This window comes from Eleutherodactylus coqui, chromosome 6, assembly GCF_035609145.1.
Source record: "Eleutherodactylus coqui strain aEleCoq1 chromosome 6, aEleCoq1.hap1, whole genome shotgun sequence".
NCBI classification, from domain to species: Eukaryota; Metazoa; Chordata; class Amphibia; order Anura; family Eleutherodactylidae; genus Eleutherodactylus; species Eleutherodactylus coqui.
The window spans coordinates 86,165,057-86,189,116 of NC_089842.1; the positions used below are offsets into that span (position 1 = coordinate 86,165,057).

The window sequence follows — 24,060 nt, forward strand, 5'->3', positions numbered from 1 at the left end:
GATGTAATTATTGTCGGCGTCTCAGACATTGCAACAGTTGTCCTTTTTATAGGATATCCTGAAGACATGACCTGTTGGGAGGACTTGAGAACTGGAGCAATGATCTCCAACCTGTGGCTCTCTAGCTCTCATTGCATGCTGGGAGTCGTAGTTTTGCAAGAGTTGGAGAGCCGCAGGTTGGGAACCATTGCTTTAGAGGTCAGTCTGTGTAGTATCCTAATAAGAACAGCATATCAATCCCCCTATTGGTCAGGAAAGTGGTGTGCTCCGCACTACAGTCTAGAGCTCAATCCCCTTCTTACCTTTTTGCCGGACAGAACACCAGACCATGACAATAAGTACACAGATTACGAGGAAGACCAGAAGTGCCAAAATGCCACCTATGATCGCATAAGGGACTTGAGTCTGAGCTTCAATGATCGCTCCAGGGTCTGTAGAAGACAATAAAAACATCAGGTATGAAATGATGACATCAATATTCCATTTATTACTAGATTATATTAGTGTAGATCACAGGAGCTCGTGATTCTTCTACGATTCAGTATGTATGAACCCATTATGGTAAGTACATGGTCAGAGTACCATGAGCCTCCATTCCATCAGGTTCTCCACCAGTTAGGATGACCAACATGGTGAATGTCTACCCTGGCTACTGAATACCAGATTGCTACAACCCTCATGGTTGCTTCATTCTGCTATGTACTGGAGCGGTCTTCCTAATATGATCTTCTATATCAGTGTTTCTCAACGTTTATTAGCACTTGAATAAATTACATCAAAGTGTCCCCAAATTTGTAACCATACCATGTGCTATGCTTACTAGAAGCTGGCCAACAATGGGGAAAAAAAGTGCAGGTCTGAATGGCCCAGTGTAAACCACTGGGGTTTTAGCACTGCGTATTACTCGCATAGAAAATACAGCGCAATATGCCCGTGCCAATGAGTCCATACTTGCCTGATCATTGGCCTCTATCTGTCCCTAATGGTCTCACACATGTGGCCCGCAGCCCCGGTCACAGTTTCAATAAATGTATCCCCACAACTGTTCCAGAACCACGTTTTGTCACTGTTCTTAATTTTTGCAAGCAGAAAACACATGGTAACAACACTTAAATATATTTGCTATCAGAAACATACATAACTAATATATATACTTACCTTGTCCCAGCAGACGGAGTTCAGCGCGGCCTCAGCCTGAGCCAATCAGAGGCAGGTCTGACTCACACCCCCTTCACACCCACTGCCGGCCGCGCTGAACTCAGTCTGCCGGGACAAGGTAAGTATATATATATATTTTTTATTTTAAACACATTTCTGGATGAATTGCAGGGAAGGGCTTCTATATTTAAGCCCTTCCCGACAATTCATCCCGCGATCGCCGGCAGCCCATTGCTTTCAGTGGAACCTGCTGTATTGCCGGCTCCATTGAATTCAATGGGCAAACATCGTTCTTCTCTGCCACAGCTGTTACAGCTGTGGCAGAGAAGAATGATTTGTCTTCTATATGTTCTCAATGGGGTCAGCGCTGCTGCCGCCGGCCCCATTGAGCGCATATAGAGAAGAGAACAGGAATCGCAGATCGCACATAGGTGCGATCTGCGATTTCTGACTATGGCCTAAGAAGGACCGTTGGGGTTCTTGAAGCCTAAAATAACTCCTAACGCTCTCCTTATAGCAGCTCCGGCACCAACAGCACTGTCCCTGATCTCTGTCAGAATGCATCTGTGGCGAGCCGCGGGCGGGCAGATTTTTATACTCGGGTGACATCTGATCTCGCCAGCCACTCACTGCAGGGGGGTGGGATAGGGCTGGAACATCACAGGAGGAAGTTGTAATGCCTTCCCTGTCTTTCTATTGTCCAGAAAAGCGTGCAAATTTCTCAAGGAAGAAAATGAAAGTGACTCGAACACCGCGTGGTACTCGTCTCGAGTAACGAGCATCTCGAACACCCTAATACTCGAACGAGTATCAAGCTCGGACGAGTATGTTCGCTCATCCCTAGTTCCTACCTTTTAGCATCTCTCTCTCGTGGGCCTGAGGCTACAAATAAAACCAAGGGAAGTAGGATCCCAATTTATATGGTCTAATTAAAGGGACAGGAGGCAGATGGTAAAAAGGTAGTGCATGACATAGCGGAGGCAGCCACAATTCCACTACTGTATATGCCGCACAAAAAAAGGAAATAAGTCAGCACTTCCCATCTAGAAGTCTATAGGTGCACATTAAATCGTGGCAGCGACTAAAGAGAACAAGCAGAAAAAAACAAGGTAACAGCGCACAAATACATTTTATATCAAGAAAATACATAACTCTAGGATATTTACTAACCACATTAAAAAATGCAAGGTTCTTTGTATATAGTTTGATGAAAGTATGTTGGCCATCCACCAACATCCCTTTAAATTGGACCATATAAAGAGGGATCCTACTTTTCTTGGTTACATTTGTTGGCTCAGGCCCAAGACAGATGTATGCTCAAAAGGTAGGAAGCCATCTTTCCCAGGTTATAATTAAACTGCCTGGTATTAGTGCTAGGACTAGAGATGAGCGAGCCTACTCGCTAAGGCAGTTACTTGAGCGAGCATTGCTCTTCTCGAGTAACTGCTTAGTGATCCGAGCAGGCTCGAGTGGGCTGCGGGGAGAAGAGAGATCTCTCTCACTCTTCCTCCCGCACCGCTCCCCCCCCCCCCCCCCCCGCAGCCCACCCGAGCCTGCTCGGATCACTAAGCAGTTACTCGGTAATGGTGTTACTCGAGCGAGCATCGCTCTTCTCGAGTAGGCTCGCTCATCTCTAGCTAGGACCCATCCATAAACATGGTAACATGGACATTGGTGGATGGGCCAATATACTTTGATCAAACTATATACTAAGAACCTTGCATTTTTAATGTGCTTAGTATATATACTCGAGTTATGTATTTTTCTGATAGAAAGGACATATGATTGCAGTTGCCATGTGTTTCTTCTTGTTCTGTTTAGTTGCATCCACGGTGTAACGTGCACCTATAGACTTATAGTTGGCAAGTGCTGACTTTGTTTCTTTTTTGGTGCGGCATGTCCAGTCCTTAATCCGACCCTGCACTCTTCCAGAGGAAAGTGCTTGCAGCCAGGTTGGCTCCGGCATCAGCTAACCTTCCTTGTCAAAGCTCTTACTCATCTCTAAATCCACCTACTGCCACAAGTCCATGTGAGCAACCACCTTCTATTCTCAGGCTAGTTAAGGCCAGCTACCGTCAAGTTCCCCAACGCAGTATTTGTTAGAGCGTAGACATCAACCACAATCCTAAGAACAAGAAGTCCAGGTCGCATAACAATGTGATAGGAGGAATAAACGAGTTAAAAACATGAGATTTATGAAACTGTCTAGAAGAAAAACGGTCTTAGTTTCCCCCAGCAGCCAATCACTGCAAGCTTTCATTTTCTATTCTGCTCTGATCAAATGAAAGCTGTGCTGTGATTGGCTGCAGGGGGCAACTAAAACAGTTTTTCTTTTAGACAGTTTCATAAATCTGCCACAAGGTTTTCTCCAGATTCCATCTGCAAAATATAGTCATATACAAGAGAAAATACAGCATAAATACAGGTTAAACGCAAAGTCTAATCTCTCAAGGGGCCACAACACTCCGTACAGGTAGTTATATATACACTTTGTTTATATTTCCTGTATATATAGTACTGTGGAAAAGTTTCAGGCAGGTGTGAAAACAATGCTGCAAGTAAGAAATAAAAGTCTTATTAGATTACCTCTGCCAATCACCAAAATACAAAGTGAATGAACAAACGAGAAATCTACATCAAATCAGTATTTGGTGTGACCATCCTCTGCCTTCAAATCATCATCAGTTCTTCTAGGTTCACTTGTACAAAGTCAGGGATTTTGTAGGATTATAGTCAGGTGTATGATTAACCAATTATACCAAACAGGTGATAATGATCATCATTTTCATATGTAAATTGAAACACAGTCATTAAAGGAGATGTCCCGCGCCGAAACGGGTTTTTTTTTTTTTTAAACCCCCCCCCCGTTCGGCGCGAGACAACCCCGATGCAGGGGTTAAAAAAACCACCCGCACAGCGCTTACCTGAATCCCGGCGGTCCGGCGTCTTCATACTCACCTGCTGAAGATGGCCGCCGGGATCCTCTGTCTTCATGGACCGCAGGGCTTCTGTGCGGTCCATTGCCGATTCCAGCCTCCTGATTGGCTGGAATCGGCACGTGACGGGGCGGAGCTACACGGAGCTACACGGAGCCCCATAGAGAAGAGGAGAAGACCCGGACTGCGCAAGCGCGGCTAATTTGGCCATCGGAGGGCGAAAATTAGTCGGCACCATGGAGACGAGGACGCCAGCAACGGAGCAGGTAAGTATAAAACTTTTTATAACTTCTGTATGGCTCATAATTAATGCACAATGTACATTACAAAGTGCATTATTATGGCCATGCAGAAGTGTATAGACCCACTTGCTGCCTCGGGACAACCCCTTTAAGTGAAACAAAAGCAGCTGTGTAGGAGGATTAAAACTGGGTGACAAGGGCCAAACTCTGCTACAAAGGTGAGGCTGTGGAAGACAGTTTCATGTCACAGATTATTAACGATGTCACGACTGAGCACAGCAACAAGACACAATGTAGTTGTAATGCATCAGCAACATCTCTCTCAGGGCTCTTTCACACGAGCGGATATCGGCTGCCGTTGTTACAGCTACGATGTGAGGTGTAACAACTTGTGAACGGGTGCACAAATCTAACGTTGGTGCGTCTGTTCGACGGCATGGGCCGAGGCCAACATGTTGTTGCCCCTTCCCTGCCCCTTGCCAGCTCACCACCTCTTTCCTCCCCTGCGGCTGATTGCAAAGTGAGGGGGTGGAGCAGGGCCGAAGGTAAGCGACTCCCTGTCCTGCCTTCTCCCATTGCTGGCTGCGGACAAAGGGAGGGGGAGCTTAGCTCTGCCTCCATCCTCTCACATTGCAATTAGCCGGAGGAGAGGAGAGAAGAGCGAGGGAGTTTAGCAGTCACGCTGCTAAACTCCCTCCCACCTCCCTTCTCCGGCCACTATCATGGCTCCCATAGGAGCCCATGCAGCGGCCAACGTATTTCTGCCCAAAATATAGGACTATCTTTTGGGCCCCATGTAAAAACGCCCGGTGCTATATTGGCCGGCCGGGCGCTTTTACATTGCGGGAATACAGCCATGTGATCTGATGCATTGGAATCCAATGCATCAGATCATAGCGTATATCAGCCAACCGTGATAATGGCGGCCAATATACGCTCATGTGAAAGAGCCCTCATAGAAAGATTCCAAAGCAGACTGGGGATTCAAGAGGAGCTCTTTAACCTTTTTCAAAAAAAGCACAAAGAAACACATAACGTTGAGGACCGTAGATGCAGTAGTCGCCAAGGAAACAGTGCAGCTGATGAAAGATACATCATGCTTACTTCCCTTTTGAAAGGGATATTGGAAGATGTCCAGCAGTGCCATCAGTTTAGAACCGGCAGAAACCAGTGGCACCCAGGCACCCCATCTACTGTTAGGAGAAGCCCAGCCAGAAGTGGTCTTCATGGAAGATCTGAGGCCCAAAAGTAATGCCTTCAATGTAGAAATATGGCGAAGTGACTCAACTATGCACGAAAACATTGGAACTGGGGTGCAGAAAAATGGCAGCAGGTGCTCTGGAATGAGGGGGCAAAATTTGTAATATTTGTCTGTAAAAGAAGGGTTTGTTCACCAAATGACTGCAGAGCACTACAATAATGAGTGAAGCTTGGTAGAGGTTCCTTGTAAATTTGGGGCTGCATTTTAGCAAATGGAGTTGGGGATTTGGTGAGGATTACTGATGTCCTCAATGCTGAGTATTACAGGCAGATACTTCATCATGCGATACCATCAGGGAGGCATCTTATTGGTTCCAAATTTATTTTGCAGCAGAACAACCCCAAACATCCAGCCAATGGCATTAACAACTATCTTCAGTGTAAAAAAGAACAAGGAGTCCTGGAAGTGATGATATGGCCCCACAGAGTCCTGATCTCATCATCTTCCATTCAGTCTGGGATTACATGAAGAGACAGAAGGACTTAAGCAAACCTACATCCATAGAAGATCTGTGGTTAATTCTCCTAGATGTTTGGAACAGCCTAACTGCCGGGTTCCTTCAAAAACTGTATGCAAGTGTACCAAGAAGAACGGAAGCGGTTTTGAAGGCAAAGATGGTCACACCAAATATTGTTTTGATTTACATTTTCTTTTGTTCATTCACTTTGCATTTTGTTAATGAGCAATAACACTTCTGTCTTGTAAAGCAGCCTTACTTTATATTTTTCAACACCTGCCTAAAACTTTTGCACAGTTCTGTGATTAATGCTTTGTGAGAACCAAATTAATATACAAGAAGCATTGGGCCCCCAAGTAGCTAAGAGGTCCTAAACACCTATCTGGGCTGCCTAGCCAATCTGTCCAGACTAAGTCTCCACATTTCAAGATACAGCTCCTCCATAATAATCATCATCTCTGATCTATATGCACAATTAAATTCTATATAAAGTTGAATTCCTGCCAGCATCCACTTTATCCGCTATAACCCCCACTGGCGCCATGCCCACTACTCACCATACACAACCAGCACATATTGGTCAGAGGAACGACCATGCTTGTTGGAGACCTGGCAGGTGTAGGTTCCATTGTCTTGCAGGCTGAGAGATGGGAAGGTGAGGAGTTCACCCTGGACCTGTGCTCGTTCCGGTAATGTGTCATTAAGACGACTCCAGATTATGTCATCCGGCCTGAAAGGACAAGAATATATTTATTGTCAGTAATGCTCTGATTCCCATAAAGCAATGCAAAGTGCGCAGCCCTGACCTAAGGGTTGAAAGAGGATTACTCAGAGAGGAGGCTGGCACCATATTAAGGACTACAGGCTAGGGTGGGGTACAGAGCATAAATCCTGGGGTGGATATTTTTTTCAATCTAACTTGGCAAGGTATGCTGGGAGATTTAGTTGATTTTTGCTAGGATGGACATAAACATAGCTATGCTTTGAAAGAGGTGTGCAACAGTTGGCATATACATACAGTAGTGTACATATCAATCTTAGGGACTCTTAATGTACTGATAGTCAGGGGAACAGCTCTGGTTGGCCTATGCTCCATTCCAATGTTCTCCAACTGTAGTAAAACTGCAACTCTCTGTAGGACCTAAAGTATAGCTTTATCATAGATGGTAAGCCACAGGTTGGCTTACTCATTGATGGTGGTTGTCTGTCCAGGGCTCCTACTCTTCATACGCAAAGTTTACCAATAATAGGGAATGGAACCATCCAAAGGCTATTCTACCGGTTTCTCCTACAAAGAATGGGTGAGAAGACTAACAAACATCAGACCCTCCTGTACTGGAGGAGAGGTGAGGACTTGAAGACCTAGACAAACTGGAGCAAGTTCACAGAAGAGTTACCAAGATGACTCTGAGCAGTCTGCAAATCATGTCCTATGAAGAACGGTTGAAGGATCTGGGAATGTTTACCTTGCAAGCAAAACAGAAGGCTGAGAAGAGACTTAATAGCTGCCTATAAATATCTGAAGGGCTGTCACAGTGCAGAGGGATCAGCCCTATTCTCATTAGCACAAGGAAAGACTAGAAGCAATGGGATGAAACTGAAAGGGAGGAGACACAGATTAGATATAAGACAAAACTTTCTGACAGTGAGGGTGATCAATGAGTGGAACAGGTTACCACAGGAGGAAGTGTTCAAACAAAGGCTGGACAAATCTCTGTCTGGGATGATTTAGTGAATCCTGCACTGAGCAGGGGGTTGGACCCGATGACCCTGGAGGTACCTTCAACTACCATTCTAGGATTCCAAGAACCACCACCAGAATCGGTCACCACAATAGTTTCTGCTATGAGCTCCTCCCTCCTCTAGATTCCATTGTGTACGGATGCCCAAAATCTCTAATGTAAATGTAAGTGTTACCATAGTTTTTTTTGTTGCTATTAGTCTCCAAACCCTACTACTAAAATCAGACCTTCTTGTCCATCAGCAAGATAGGAAATTAATTTTTTGTACTATAAAACTGCAAATACTGTAATTTTGTGATTGCTTGGCAAGATAAATACTGGTTATTTAGATGTCTCCAAGAAGAAAATTAGCAATTTTGTAAATAATTCACATCATTCTTCGCCCAATACACTTTGACGTCCCAAACTAATTATAGACTTGTTGCTGATTATCACACGGCATATCCTGGGGTCTGTGTTATGGCAGATTACTTATGGTATTGATTTCAGTACCATAGGAGGTAAGCTATGAACACTTCCAGGACCGGCCTCTCCATCATACGTGGCTGTATAATTTGTGGCAGGATAGCGGTGATGTAGAGTTTGAGTTGGCATTACTAATGTAGTCTCATTTTATACATACTTATACCAATGTTGTAGCAGTGTTGAAGTTATTGTTACTCTTTGGAGCTGCATCATTGGTGAGTCATGAGAACACTCCGAGGTAAAATGATCAAAACAAATCATGTGAGCATAAATGTTACTCTGAACAATATTTCTCTTCTTTGAGCTGCGTTTTGTGCTCCAGAGCTGTGTTTCCAGGACAAGACGTTGTCGAATACAGCTGTTATTATCCATTGTGGAGTTACAGTATATCCTTTTAGCTTCTCACTAGGTCAGTGATGGGCAACCTTTTGAGCTTGGTGTGCCAAAAAAATGAGCATAACGCGAATGGTGTGTCACTTCGAGAAAAAAAAACATACATTTGTGATATTTATAGTTTAAATAACAAAAATGTATAATTGTAATGTATAACTGTGTTTAACAACCCCAAAACACCCATAGCACAGGCTTCGCCTCTCCCTGCCTCCCCCTCACTTATCTCAGTAATGACGACATGACAGTGCCCCCACAGCGGCCCCCAGCAGAGACTGACCCCCACAGTGGCCCCCCAGCAGCGACAGCACCCCCACAGCGGCAACAGAGACCTCCACAGTGGCCCCCCTAGCAGTGACAGCAGCGCCCCAGCAATGACAGCGCCCCAGCAATGACAGCGCCCCTCACAGCGGCCCCCCAGCAGTGACAGCGGCCCCCACAGCGGCCCCCCAGCAGTGACAGCGCCCCCCCCCAGCGGCCCCCCAGCAGTGACAGTGCCCCCCCCCAGCGGCCCCCCAGCAGTGACTGCCCCCCCACAGCGGCCCCCCAGCAGTGACTGCCCCCCCACAGCGGCCCCCAAGCAGTGACTGCCCCCCACAGCGGCTCCCCAGCAGTGACTGCCCCCCACAGCGGCTCCCAAGCAGTAACTGCCCCCCACAGCGGTCCCCAGCAGTGACTGCCTCCCACAGCGGTCCCCCAGCAGTGACTGCCTCCCACAGCGGTCCCCCAGCAGTGACTGCCCCCCCCCACAGCGGCCCCCAGTAGTGACAGCGCCTCCCACAGCAGCCCCCCAGCAGTGCCAGCACCCCCCCCCCCAGCAGTGATAGTGCCCCTCGAGACCCACATACTTACCTCCTGGAAGCTTCACTCCGCCTGTGCCCAGCGTGCCGCTAGCAGAGATGATCTCCAGTGCACACTGTGACATCAGTGTGCTGCCGGACGCCTCCTCCCCCGGACGCTCTTGGGGAACCAAAAGGTAGGAGACATCGGGGGAGGGGGTAGGAGGATCCCGGCTGCACACTGACATCACAGTGTGCGCCAGGATCAGTGCTGCCAGTAGTGCTGGTTAGTGAATACCAGCAGGAGAGCCGTGGCCCCTGCCAGTATTCACTAACGGGGTGAGCGGCTGCGTGTCAGCGACTGTGGCTATGTGTCATTGCTGACATGCGTGTCATAGGTTCGCCATCACGGCACTAGGTCAATCAATCTTTTGTAAATTATTCCCCTAGCCACGCTCAATGCCTTCTAACCCTAGTGATTTAGGGCATTCCAATACTGTTTAAGGAATGCCCACATGACCATCCATAAGCACTCTGGGATACTCTAGAGTATATTCATCATTACAGTCTTAGGTTACTCCCAGAGTAACCTATGACATAAGTGAGTGAATCATGTGACCTACCGGGGTGCAGAGTGCTCATGCTCCAGTAGATGCAATGATAGGTGTATTCATCATTACACTCTTGGATTACTCCTAGATTAACCATTGATGTCATAGCGAAGCATGTGACCTGCTGGAGTGCAGAGTGCTCATGCTACAGCGGATGCAATAATCACTAGTCAGATCACAAATCACATGACCAGAAGTATGAAGAAAACGGAACCTAGTCAAAGAGCACTTATTGCAACCATTTTATCCTTTAATAGCAATAATCTGGATGAGCTAGTGAATAGCGAGGACAGTGGTGATTAGGGCGTGATTGGCACTGAAGTACTTTTGGACAAAAAAAAAAAAAAAATATGTGTCTGGTATCGTTGTGTCCATAATGACCCATACAATAAATGAACATACTTTTTTATCCTGCAACGGAAATGCTGTAAAAAGAAAAAATAATGTAAAAATGCTGCTTTTATTCCTTTAACATCCTAAAAAAAAACCACACAAAATAAAGGTGATGAAGTCATATGTACCCCAAAATGGTAGCAATAAAAATAAAAGGTCATACAGCGATGTTGATGGAAATTTTTTTTAAAAAAGTGGCTTTTGAGGGATGAAAATCACAAAGCACTTATACATGCTTCCAAATAATCATCAGAGAAATGCTTCTGCTTGGTACATCTGTGCTGCTTCTGCATCCATTTCAATGCTTCACAACTGTCCGTCCAGAACAAATTGCATGAAAGCTTTTGCACTGAGCACCGCCATTGTGATGCTCTGCTTTCCATGCTGCTTTTTATCTGAGCACATCTAGCACACTCTAAGCATGCTCTGTGGAGTGTGCTCCAGAAATGATGAACAAACAGAGCATGTGCTCCAGAAATGCATCTGGCAATGATGAACAGCACGAGCATGTGTTCTGCACCCCAAGTATGTTTTCAGTACCATAGGAGGTAAGCTATGAACACCTCCAGTGAATACATGTCAGGGACCGGCCTCTTCATCCTGCACTCGTTGAGCAAGACCCAATCACGTTGAATATATTACAGTGGCTTTAATCTACATGCTTCCCCATAATAAAACAGAGAGAAGGCTTTCATAAAAAATAAAAACAGCAACTTATTTAGAATCATAGAATCATATAGTTGGAAGGGACCTCCAGGGTCATCGGGTCCAACCCCCTGCTCGGTGCAGGATTCACTAAATCCTCCCAGACAGATATTTATCCAGCCTTTGTTTGAACACTTCCATTGAAGCAGAACTCACCACCTCCCGTGGTAACCTGTTCCACTCATTGATCACCCTCACTGTCAGAAAGTCTTTTCCAATATCTAATCTGTGTCATTCCATTGCTTCTAGTCTTCCCTGTGCAAATGAGAATAGGACTGATCCCTCTGCCCTATTTATTTGGCTGCTACACCTTTGCAGTCTCTGGATCCATTTCAACACTGTACAATTGGATACTGGGCCCCACCATGTTTGATTTTGAAAGCAGCACAGCAAACACCCTCCATCAAGCATGACCTAGTCATGATGAATGGCCCGAGTATGCTCTTCAGAGATGCCCGAGGCAGATGAACATGTTTTCCGTGCTCCGAGCATGCTAGAAGTGCAATGATGAATACTCCTCTAGTGTACAACCAGAAGTAGTCTCTATATGTGTCAGTGATACTCTGCTGTATACGGGTAAGGAGCTTTTAAAACAACTACCTTTTTTTTTGTAAATGACCATGACGAGGCATAAAGCTGGCCGGGTACACCAGTGAGATGTTAGTACTGATGCGCTCAGTGTCAATTTACTGCTTGTAAGCATAAGCAGAATTTGTTCCCTATTTTTGCCTGTACAGTCGCATCTTAAAATGCATATGATCATTTAATCACCTTAATGTGATCTTCCTGGAGGTAAACAATCATTCTTCTTGTAAACTGTCCCCCCACAAGTCACCTTAATTAGAAAAATGAATTTTTATTTCCAGAAGACTTGCCACTCACATGGTGATAATGGGCTGTAAGCGCTGGGGCATCCCAGTTACCGAGCGACTGCCACGCTGCTCCCCATGCACAGGAGATTTACATCTCATATAGTACGGCGGTGCAAGCGCTCGCAACAGCTTCAGGATATGGAACGTCTCATCTGGAAGCCACACAACTGAAACACTTGCCAAGGGCCATCCATGGCAGCTTGGCTTTATAGTGGATGAATTTACATGTCTAATTAGGGTAAGTTACCGAGAGGGGATAGAAAACCTAATATTTCACCTTTCGGTGCGTCAGGCAGGAAATGGAGAATATTTTATAGCGTGGCGGTTATATTCCCATAGAGGAATCACTCCAGTGATCACACTTGTTACACAATAACAAATGAGAAACATTGCGCTCTTTGCCGCTGATGTCTGTGTAAGGAAAGAGGGATACGCATGACCCGGGTATAACGGAGTCGTCCTACGGTAGCCTTCCCCCTTTGCCTTCACCTCCGTAAATTACCTAAATAACCACGGACACTTTCTTTGGATTAAATTGGCCACAGCAGCTATTTATTACAAACAACATAAAGTTAAATCTCTAAACATATCATAACATTCCGAATCCCCAGAGAAAGGGGAATCCTTGGAGCCCCGAATAATTCTGTCGCCTCACCAACCAGGGAAATATTTGTAATGCCTCCCGCCACACAACAACCGACTCAGGAGACCCTATTTCCCAAACCACGCCTCCCGCAGCAGACCTACCGACTCAAGAGGCCCAACTCACCAACTAGCCTCTAGTCACCTACCTCCCGACGCCGAGGCCTGCTAGCCATACCCAGGCTAGCCACACTCACCAACTAGCCTCTAGTCGCCTACCTCCCGACGCCGAGACCCGCTAGCCATTCCCTGGCTAGCCACACTCACCAACTAGCCTCTAGTCGCCTACCTCCCGACGCCGAGACCCGCTAGCCATTCCCTGGCTAGCCACGCTCACCAACTAGCCTCTAGTCGCCTACCTCCCAACGCCGAGACCCGCTAGCCATTCCCTGGCTAGCCACACTCATCAACTAGCCTCTAGTCGCCTACCTCCTGACACCGAGGCCCGCTAGCCATACCCGGGCTAGCCACATCAACCAACTTTGCAGGGACTCCGGCCTGTCAAAGCAAAGAGGCGACAGACCCATCTAACGATCAATCAAAGGGGGGAAGGTAGCTATCCAGCCTCTGCCTTCCCCCGCACCCCACTTTTGTGCTGACTTCAAGGACCCCCTTTCCCGCTGCCATGACGAGAAAAATAATCTCCACCTCCCTTCCAAACAGGTGGGTGGTGGGAGTCTTCACTGTCCCCTTAGCAAGTCCTTCCTGCTTCTTCACGGTTGCTCTGCTCCAGGTCTGGCTCCTCCCACTTCTTCCTGCACTTTTTTCTCTTTCCAGCGCCTCCTCTTTTCATTAACTCTTTCCCTCCCCGTTAACCCTGTCATGCCTGCCTCCACTTACAGCCCTTGGGCTTCAGCTCCGGCATTTCTTACTGCATGTTGCTACACTGTAGAAACCATTCTGTAACAGTGAAAATAAGAGGTAAAAAAAAATGTAAATCGGCAAAGCGAAGCCATAATTAGGCTATTCTTCATCCAATCTGCTGCATTAGCCTGTAGCTAAATACCCTGGCCAAAGCAGAGTAGTTTTTGGCACCCTCTAGCCACCAATGCAATGATAACCTCAGTCCCATGCGGCATAGAGTGCTAATGCAGCAGGAATGCAGTCTTAAGGTCCTGCTCACAACCTGAAGGTTGTGGGTTCAATCCCCACATGGTTCAGGTAGCCAGCTCAGCCTTCCATCCTTCCAAGGTCGGTAAAATGAATACCCAGCTTGGTGGGGGGTAATAAATTACTTGAAAGCCCTGCGGAATAAGTTGGCGCCATACAAATAACAATGGAGAATCCGTAGCAGGCCTGATTTTCCCCGTGGACATGAGGCCTTAAAAGGGGTTGTCCCGCGCCGAAACAGGGTTTGTTTTTTTTTCAACCCCCCCCCCCCCCCCCGTTCGGCGCGAGACAACCCCGATGCAGGGGTTAAAAAAGAACACCGCACAGCGCTTACCTGAATCCCCGCGCTCCGGTGACTTCTTACTTACCTGCTGAAGATGGCCGCCGGGATCTTCTCCCTCGGTGGACCGCAGGGCTTCTGTGCGGTCCATTGCCGATTCCAGCCTCCTGATTGGCTGGAATTGGCACGTGACGGGGCGAAGCTACACGGAGCCGGCATCCTGCACGAGCGGCCCCATTGAGAAAAGAAGAAGACCCGGACTGCGCAAGCGCGGCTAATTTGGCCATTAGACGGCGAAAATTAGTCGGCTCCATGGAAACGAGGACGCTAGCAACGGAGCAGGTAAGTGAAAAACTTCTTATAACTTCTGTATGGCTCATAATTAATGCACAATGTACATTACAAAGTGCATTAATATGGCCATACAGAAGTGTATAGACCCACTTGCTGCCGCTGGACAACCCCTTTAACAGACCCAGTAACGTGAATATAGACATAACAGTGCTTTCTGTGTTAAGAGACACAAAAAAGTTTGCAACACAGTGTTCGCTCTTATCCGCGGCCTGTGCCTGGTGCCACAGCTCACGTCATATCACTTTAGCATGTTGTAGCAGACTGCTCACAAAATATATTTTTGTAAATGTAGCAGTTGGGTTTGTCATTTACATTGGTTATTAGATGGCAATCCCTCTAACTCTTTGAGATGACAGTTTTTGAGATAACTTACCATTAGAGATGAGCGAACACCAAAATGTTCGGGTGTTCGTTATTCGTAACGAACTTCCCGTGATGCTCGAGGGTTCGTTTCGAACAACGAACCCCATTGAAGTCAATGGGCGACCGGAACATTTTTGTATTTCGCCGATGCTCGCTAAGGTTTTCATGTGTGAAAATCTGGGCAATTCAGGAAAGTGATGGGAATGACACAGTGACGGATAGGGCAGGCGAGGGGCTACATGGTGGGCTGCATCTCAAGTTCACAGGTCCCACTATTAAGCCACAATAGCGGCAAGAGTGGCCCCCCCCCCCCCACTGTCAGCATAAAGATCGTCCTCCTCTGGCACAGCTGTAACAGCTGTAGCAGAGAAGAACGATGTTTGCCCATTGAATTCAATGGAACCGGCAATACAGCCGACTCCACTGAATGCAATGGGCTGCCGGCGATCGCAGGATGAATGGTCGGAAAGGGGTTAAATATATAACCCCTTTCCTGCAATTCATCCAGAAATGTGTTACACTAAAAATATATACCGGCGTATAAGGCGACGGGGCGTATAAGACGACCCCCCAACTGTCACCTTATACGCCGGTAATACAGTGGAGCAAAGAATAAAAAGCATTACTTACGTTTTTAGATGATCTGCGGCGCTCCTGCAGGCTGTCACTCCCTCCTGGTCCACGGCAGACAAGCTTTCTTCACGAAAGACTTTAAATCCCTGCCTCCAGAAGCACATGTGCCTTCAGCCAATCACAGCCAATGACAATGATGTCATTGAATGGCTGTGATTGGCTGTGTTTCTGGAGGCGGGGATTTCAAGGCTTGAAATCCCCGCCTCCAGAAACACAGCCAATCACAGCCATTCAATGACATCATTGTCATTGGCTGTGATTGGCTGAAGGCACGTGTCTTTCTGGAGGCAGGGATTTAAAGTCTTTCGTGGAGAAAGCAATACTCTGCCGTGGACCAGGAGGGAGTGACAGCCTGCAGGAGCGCCGCAGATCATCTAAAAACGTAAGTAATGCTTTTTATTCTTTGCTCCACTGTATTACCGGCGTATAAGGTGACAGTTGGGGGGTCGTCTTATACGCCCCGTCGCCTTATACGCCGGTATATATTTTTAGTGTAACACATTTCTGGATGAATTGCAGGAAAGGGGTTATATATTTAACCCCTTTCCGACCATTCATCCTGCGATCGCCGGCAGCCCATTGCATTCAGTGGAGTCGGCTGTATTGCCGGTTCCATTGAATTCAATGGGCAAACATCGTTCTTCTCTGCTACAGCTGTTACAGCTGTGCCAGAGAAGAAGGATTTGTCTTCTATATGTTCTCAATGGGGTCAGCGCTGCTGCCGCTGGCCCCATTGAGCGCATATAGAATGCATCCATAGCGAGCAGCGGGAGGGGCAGATTTCAATACTCGGGTGACACCTTATCTCCCCAGCCACTCACTGCAGGGGGGTGGTATAGGGCTTAAACGTTGCAGGGGGAAGTTGTAATGCCTTCCCTGTCTTTATATTGGCCAAAAAAAAGCGCTAACGTCTCAGGGAAGAAAGTTTAATTTACCAGAACACCGCATGGTGTTCGTTACGAATAACGAACATCCCGAACACCCTAATATTCGCACGAATAGCAAGCTCGGACGAACGCGTTCGCTCATCTCTACTTACCATCATGATTTGTGTCAAATGACAACCTGAGCTAAACTGCATCTCTGTTATAAGGGCCATACACACTATTGCCGGACAAAATAGTTGGGCACTTGTGGGCTGATAGATACTTCAGTGTTAGAAGAGCCGGCCTGAATAACACATCTGTGATCATCAGCTTTCTATGCATAATAATGGAGTGGAGCCATACTCTTCAGAGCACCAGGGAATTCATAGTGAAGATCGGTCGCTGTGACCTTTATGACAACAAGAAGGACTTAGCCTATGTTTACACCAGGTGACAGCAGCCCTCCAGAATAAACGGGTTTTATTCCAGCATATCATTTTACATGGGGTCTGAATGGGGCAGGTCTGAGCCTCTATACTGTGCGGAGGCCGGGCAACTGTCCAAAAACACACACCAGAAAACATAAGTACAATATTCATCCACTCAATGTGCCAAGAGAAACCTCATTCTCTCCAGACACCATAAGACTTCTCCTACTATAGTCACACAGAGAAAGAACACAGGGGGTCATGCAGAAAAACTTTCCAATTTGTTCATGTCTGCGTTATTGTCCACAGTGGGGTACGTATTATAACAGGTTGATTTCTTGTCCATAGGGGGCAGTATTATAGTAGTTATAATCTTGTACATAGGAGGCAGTATTATAGTAGTTATATTCCTGTACACAGGGGGCAGTATTCTAGTAGTTCTATTCTTGTACACAGGGGGCAGTATTCTAGTAGTTCTATTCTTGTACACAGGGGGCAGTATTCTAGTAGTTCTATTCTTGTACACAGGGGGCAGTATTCTAGTAGTTCTATTCTTGTACACAGGGGGCAGTATTCTAGTAGTTCTATTCTTGTACACAGGGGGCAGTATTCTAGTAGTTCTATTCTTGTACACAGGGGGCAGTATTCTAGTAGTTCTATTCTTGTACACAGGGGGCAGTATTCTAGTAGTTCTATTCTTGTACACAGGGGGCAGTATTCTAGTAGTTCTATTCTTGTACACAGGGGACAGTATTCTAGTAGTTCTATTCTTGTACACAGGGGGCAGTATTCTAGTAGTTCTATTCTTGTGCACAGGGGGCAGTATTCTAGTAGTTCTATTCTTGTGCACAGGGGGCAGTATTCTAGTAGTTCTATTCTTGTACACAGGGGGCAGTATTCTAGTAGTTCTATTCTTGTACACAGGGGACAGTATTCTAGTAGTTCTATTCTTGTACACAGGGGACAGTATTCTAGTAGTTCTATTCTTGTACACAGGGGACAGTATTCTAGTAGTTCTATTCTTGTACACAGGGGACAGTATTCTAGTAGTTCTATTCTTATACACAGGGGACAGTATTATAGTAGTTCTATTCTTGTACATAGGGGGCAGTTTTCTAGTAGTTCTATTCTTGTACATAGGGGGCAGTATTCTAGTAGTTCTATTCTTGTACATAGGGGGCAGTATTCTAGTAGTTCTATTCTTGTACATAGGGGGCCGTATTATAGTAGTTATATTCTTGTACATAGGGGGCAGTATTATAGTAGTTCTATTCTTGTACATAGGTGGCAGTATTATAGTAGTTCTATTCTTTTACATAGGGGGCAGTATTATAGTAGTTATATTCCTGTATGTAGGAGCAGTATTATCGTATTTATATTTTCGTCTATAGGGGGCAGTATTATAGTAGTTATATTCCTGTACGTAGGAGCAATATTATCGTAGTTATATTTTGGTCTATAGGGGGCAGTATTATAGTAGTTATATTCCTGTATGTAGGATCAGTATTATAGTAGTTATATTTTTGTCCACAGGGGGCAGTATTATAGTAGTTAGCAATAGCTGCCAAACTATATAGAGCTGTCAAACATGAGTTTCCTACTGCATTAAAGGGGTTGTCCCGCGCCGAAACGGGTTTTTTTTTTTTTCAACCCCCCCCCCCGTTCGGCGCGAGACAACCCCGATGCAGGGAGGTAAAGAAAGCTCACCGGAGCGCTTACCTGAATCCCCGCGCTCCGGTGACTTCTCTACTCACCGCTGAAGATGGCCTCTTCCTCCGTGGACCGCAGCTCTTCTGTGCGGTCCATTGCCGATTCCAGCCTCCTGATTGGCTGGAATCGGCACGTGACGGGGCGGAGCTACACGGAGCCCCATAGAAGACTGCAGAAGACCCGGACTGCGCAAGCGCGGCTAATTTGGCCATCGGAGGGCGAAAATTAGTCGGCACCATGGAGACGAGGACGCCAGCAACGGAGCAGGTAAGTATAAAACTTTTTATAACTTCTGCATGGCTCATAATTAATGCACAATGTACATTACAAAGTGCATTATTATGGCCATGCAGAAGTGTACAGACCCACTTGCTGCCGCGGGACAACCCCTTTAATCGCTGAGTGCATACCTAGCACAAAACAGAAAGGCACTCTTTCACTGAGGTAGGAATATCGAGCCAACATGTATCGTGGGAGCTAGCAGGGCTCTTATGGTTCATTTTAATCTAATAAATCCCTTTAAATTCACAGAACAGAATATTCCTTTCAATGAAACAAATGTGACACCTGAAAATAATTTTGAGCAGTTCAACCTGTGCTAGAAAATAGAACTTCTTTTCCCTGTACTAACATCTTAAAACTATATCATGAAACGGCTTAATAAACTCTGTGATAAGGGAAAGCAGTGCTCTACAACCTTGGCCAAGACACAATACGGCTCAACAATAGCACAGCATTGCTTAATAAACTCTATTCTAGTATCACACAGCTTAATACACTCCATCTTATATAGCACAGGACTGAGAAGAAATGCTGCCTTTACCCACACTGCTTAACAACCTTGGTAATAGCATAATACAGCTTAACAACCTCAGTCATTGTGCGGAGCCTCTTAACAGCCCCTGTCTAACAGCACAGTGCTGCCTAATAAACTCTGTCCCATAGCTCTGGACAACTTAAGTCATTATCCGCCATTGTTTGAAGGGCAAATACAGCAACTTGGCTGGTAATTCACAAGCCAATTTTACAAAAAACAGTGTTGGTAGCCATGATGTTATATAGTTAAAGTAGCTGTATACCTTCCATAGATGCAGAGCAAGCAACTGCTATGTAGCCAGTGGTGGGATGGACCCAGGCACTGAATGGCTACCATTATTTCTCCTGAGACTGCAATAGTGGCTGCCGGTTGCTTCCACTAGGTGGAGCTCTCTGCATACAGACTTAAACAACAAGCACTAGGATGATTTTTAGATGGATTTAGCTCCCCTAGTGGTGGCTGCATGTTCCCAAGAATTTTACCTTTATCAAGTCAGAAGAACAAAGCTCCCCTACACAAATATATTATGGAATTAATCCGTACAAAATTTTGGACATAAAAACAGAATGGCGGACATTAACAATGCCAACCTTCAGCCAAGTCAACAGGGGTGAGGTGCAATACCAGATAGTGTCTATAGACAAGCCAGATTAAAGGAGTATTTCTGTATATGGTGGATTTTAGTAGAAAAAGAGGTGAATCAGATACTCTATAAAATAGGACCGGTGCTACTGGATAAGAACAGGGACTTATAGTTGGGTCTGCGTCAACATTCAGCAAAGGTCGGGCAAGTGCCGGAGCTCACCACACAGAGAGGGGCCCAAAGCAGTTGCGACTAGCTTTGTCCCCTAAGCCAAGGTGCCCCACAGGTTCCTCGTGACCACATAAGGCTCACTGCTCTTAGCTTAATCATAACCTCAGTTCCATGGCAGCTTATGTATCTTGACTTACCTTGCTCCGTTTCCTCCTGTCTGGTGTGGTGGAGGAGAGAGCAGAGCATAATTCAATAGACATAAGCCGCCATGCGCCGTGGCCAAGTCTTGTACGGGACTAAGAGTATAATCAAACTACATGCTGTCAGAAAATAAGGACAGCAGGACACAGGAATTGGAGGTGGGACCGTACAGGGACCTGTGGAGATGCAGCAGAACTTGAATAGGAAGAAGGACTTGGGAGACCAAAGAGAATTGAGAAGTGACCCGTGGGGCACAGGTGGACTTCAAGAGACATAGACAGACCTCAGTGGTGCGACGGAGAATTATTAGCAGAATGGGGAGTTTCTGTGCAGAGATGAGTCACGGCTAGAAGCTGTCGTTATGGTAGTCTGAGCACGGAGAGAGAAAAAAGGGACATGCATACGACTCTAATTAGAGAAGGCGTCACTTGTGATCGCTGGAGGTAACTGCACTGTAATCACTGTGCAGAACCAATATCTGACTATTATATGGTGACGGCAACATTTACAGCTATACTAGAGCTGAAGTGCTGTATCTAAGCCCACCGTGTTATAAAACTTGTCATAGATATATTGCCTGAATTTTTTTTTTTGCAATGTCTTTTTTTTTTATATGTTGTGTATAGTGAAACTATGTACTGTATGATAAAAAATATACAGTAAGCCATACTGTACGACAGTAACTATATGCTTCAACCTTGTCGAACACCAGAGAAGGTCTCAAAACTAGCAGGGGTTGAACCGTTGATACGGCTTTGGTAGATGTGCCCTGATACATGTCTTTTAGTAGGTTTAGAAAGGATGTGTGGACGCCAAAGCCAAGCAAGGCCTTCCAGAGAGCCTCTGTTGACCGAGTCAAACGCCGCCTTGAGATCGACATACGCGACGTGGAGCAGTTTGTTAAATTCTCTATGTATCTCTGAGAGGAGCCTAAGAGAGTATGGCATCCATGGTGGAGCGGCCTGCCATGAAGCCTGACTACTGGGGTCTCTGCTTGGAGGTCAGGAGTGGTTGCACCCTTGAGAGTAGAACATGCGCAAAGACCTTGCCGAGAACAGAGAGGAGCGTTATCGGTCTGTAGGTAGTGCATGTAGGCCCTTCCCCATGTACAGGGCAAGGATGATGCCCTCAGTACCATCTGAGCCGGCGGCGCATCCGTTTCTAATTTTCTGAATAGCAAAACAGGCCTCTTCCCATGACGGAGCATCAGTAGGCATAGAATGGTCATCCACAGCAACGGATGCAAGGTCATCGAGGTCATGGCACGGGTTAGCTGGTGGATGGTTTAGTGCGGATGAGAAATGTTCATGCCAGCGTTGAAGTGTCTCGTCATGGTTGGTACAAGGGCTGCCATCGGATTTGTGGATTGGCGTATGCCAGCTGGTGCCTGAGGACCCTCAGATTCTGGCGACTGCTTTGTATGCTGCTCTTAGATTGTTTGATTTCAGACCCTTCTCAGCCTCATCAGCCAGAGCATTATAGCACCACTCCCTGTCTTTCTTGGCCTTTGCCCAGAACACACCCTTCAGCCTCTTACATTCCGCTTGGTCATTTTTAAGGCGGGCTTTCACTTTCGCTTCAAGGACCTGCATAGTGTCGTCTGTTAGCCAGGGCTGCCTACGGGGACGCTAGTATCCCATAACGTGTCCCATAAGTCCAACCTCACATCCTCGTCATGGGAAACAAGCAACAGTCAAGTAGGGGACTGCCTGACAGGGCGAAGTACGGTGGCCGCTACGGTAGCCATGAAGGCCCGTCAGGAACATTGAATACGGCTGGCTAACGAGGCTCTGATGAAGGCCGGGCAGCAGCGGTTCCTTCCTTGTTGAAGGCAGATACACCACCTAGTCGAGGCAAATGGCAATAGCATGCAACAGTGAAGGGCCTAGTACCAATACACTTGTAAAATGGGCCTCATCATTACTGTGTTTCCTGTCGCCCCCTGTCCCAAGGCGATGAAGTATACAAGGACTCCCGATCAAAAAACAATGGCTAGCACTTCAAGCACCAGGGTTAGAGCCCTTGACAACCTTAATTCCCGTTGCCAACCAGCACCTCACAGTGCACACATGAAGGAAAGAGCCAAAAGTTCAGGATGCCCTTTCTGGATGAAGGTGGATCACCGGGTTCCAAAAACTGACCTGCGTTCAGTCACCTGCTTTGCCACATGGAATGTCCTTACTCTAAACGGGACTGGCTTCCAGGTGGCACTCATCAGCGAACTGGCTAGATATAACATCACTGTATCCGGCATCACCGAAGGTCGTCTACTGCATCATGACAAGCGCGAGGTTAATGGCACCACCATATTACACTCCGGTGGTTTTGACCACACCCAGGGAGTGGCACTGATCCTTCGCCCTCTCATAAATCAGTCCATGGAAATGTGGCATCTGATCTCTCAGAGTCTGCTGTACACCAGGTTTGTTCATCGTCACGGTCACATGTCCATCATTGAGGCATATGCACCAACTGAAGAACACACAGCTGCAGACAAAGATGCCTTTTATGACCAGCTCGCCGCCACCGTGAAGTCCATCCCTCCGCATGATGTACTCATAGTGCTCGGCCACCTGAATGCAAAGGCCCAACCAATGACAATTCACACCAGATGCTGTCATTCTGTGCCTCAATGGGCCTCACAGTGGCAGGGTCCTGGTTCCAGAGAGGTAGCATTCATAGGTTTACCTGGATATGCACCGATGGACTTACAAAAAAGGAACTGGACCATATACTCAGTCATCACAATTCTGTCCGCGGGGCAGAAGATCCAGCAAACACAGACCCCTGTTTGCTTGTTGCCGAAATAGCAGTTCCACTCCGTCCACCCCATAAGACCAGATCACAACCTTCATTAAACGTTGATGTCCTGAGGGAAAATCCAGCCCTCGAATGTCAATACAATATCGCAATCAAAAACTGGTTCCACATTCTGGGCAATCTTCCTGATGAACCAGAGGTAGCTTGGAATGTCACAAGAGACGCTATCCGTGAAATCCGCAAAGACTGTTCTTGGTGTTATAGGTCCTCAGTGTTATCACTGTGTGTTATCTGTGGTGTTATATAGAACTGAAGGTGATATCACTGTTATCTGTCCTAAGTTATCACTGTGTTGTCTGGGTAAACATAGCCACTTACATTACACTACAGTACTGTTTTACCAGCGCCCACAGCGACGCTGGAGAAGGGTGGGTAGTGTTTTGGCATCAGGAGGAGGAGAAGACGCTGAGCAGGAGATTACTTGGGCTGTGTCAGAAGCAAGGCCACGGGGTAGGGGGGGGGGGTCAACGGCTGCCAATGAAACTAGAAGCAGCCAGTGAAACTAGAGGCGAACGTCTGGCTTGAAAAAGCTGTAAAACTGGAAACCGGCTAAACTAGAAGACAATGAAACTAGAGGTCTGACTGTATAAAGAATGACAAATCTTTGTAAACTGTATAGCAGCATTGCTTATATGTATTTATATACATCATGGTGGCAATTCTTCATATGTAGTAAAGCTGCTAATATTTATATATTACGTTCAAACACCATTTAGTGTCACAGAATTTAACTGATAAAATATAGGGGCATTTATATACTGCATGCTCGCAATGATGTATATGTTGTATAGCTAAATTACTTGTATACGGCATTGCAGAAATTATGTATTTACTATATAGCACATTTATTTATATACCTTATGATAAAATTATATAATGGGGGCCTACTGTGCCATATCAGATGGATGTTATACAGCTGCATGGGGAATCAGGATACACATGTAGCAATCTTTAACTTGACACTAGACAAGTGCAGTTGCAGCGAAGTTTAAACTTGACAACACAAAAAACATTGAAAAGGTCAAGTTAAGGTTTGCTGCAACTGTATATTTAACATGTAAAGCGTCAAGT

The 24,060-nt window shown here is 46.3% G+C and overlaps 1 protein-coding gene across 1 annotated transcript in view; it reads right to left on the reverse strand.

Moving 5' to 3' along the window:
* CADM4 (cell adhesion molecule 4) overlaps nucleotides 1-24,060 on the reverse strand; it is a 337,496-nt gene that overhangs the window by 6,098 nt on the left and 307,338 nt on the right. Inside the window, exons 7-8 of the mRNA XM_066607102.1 lie at nucleotides 6,612-6,784; nucleotides 303-431 (exon numbers count right to left, since the gene is read on the reverse strand). Of these exons, the coding sequence (XP_066463199.1) occupies nucleotides 303-431; nucleotides 6,612-6,784 (302 nt within the window). The remainder of the gene's footprint in view (nucleotides 1-302; nucleotides 432-6,611; nucleotides 6,785-24,060) is intronic.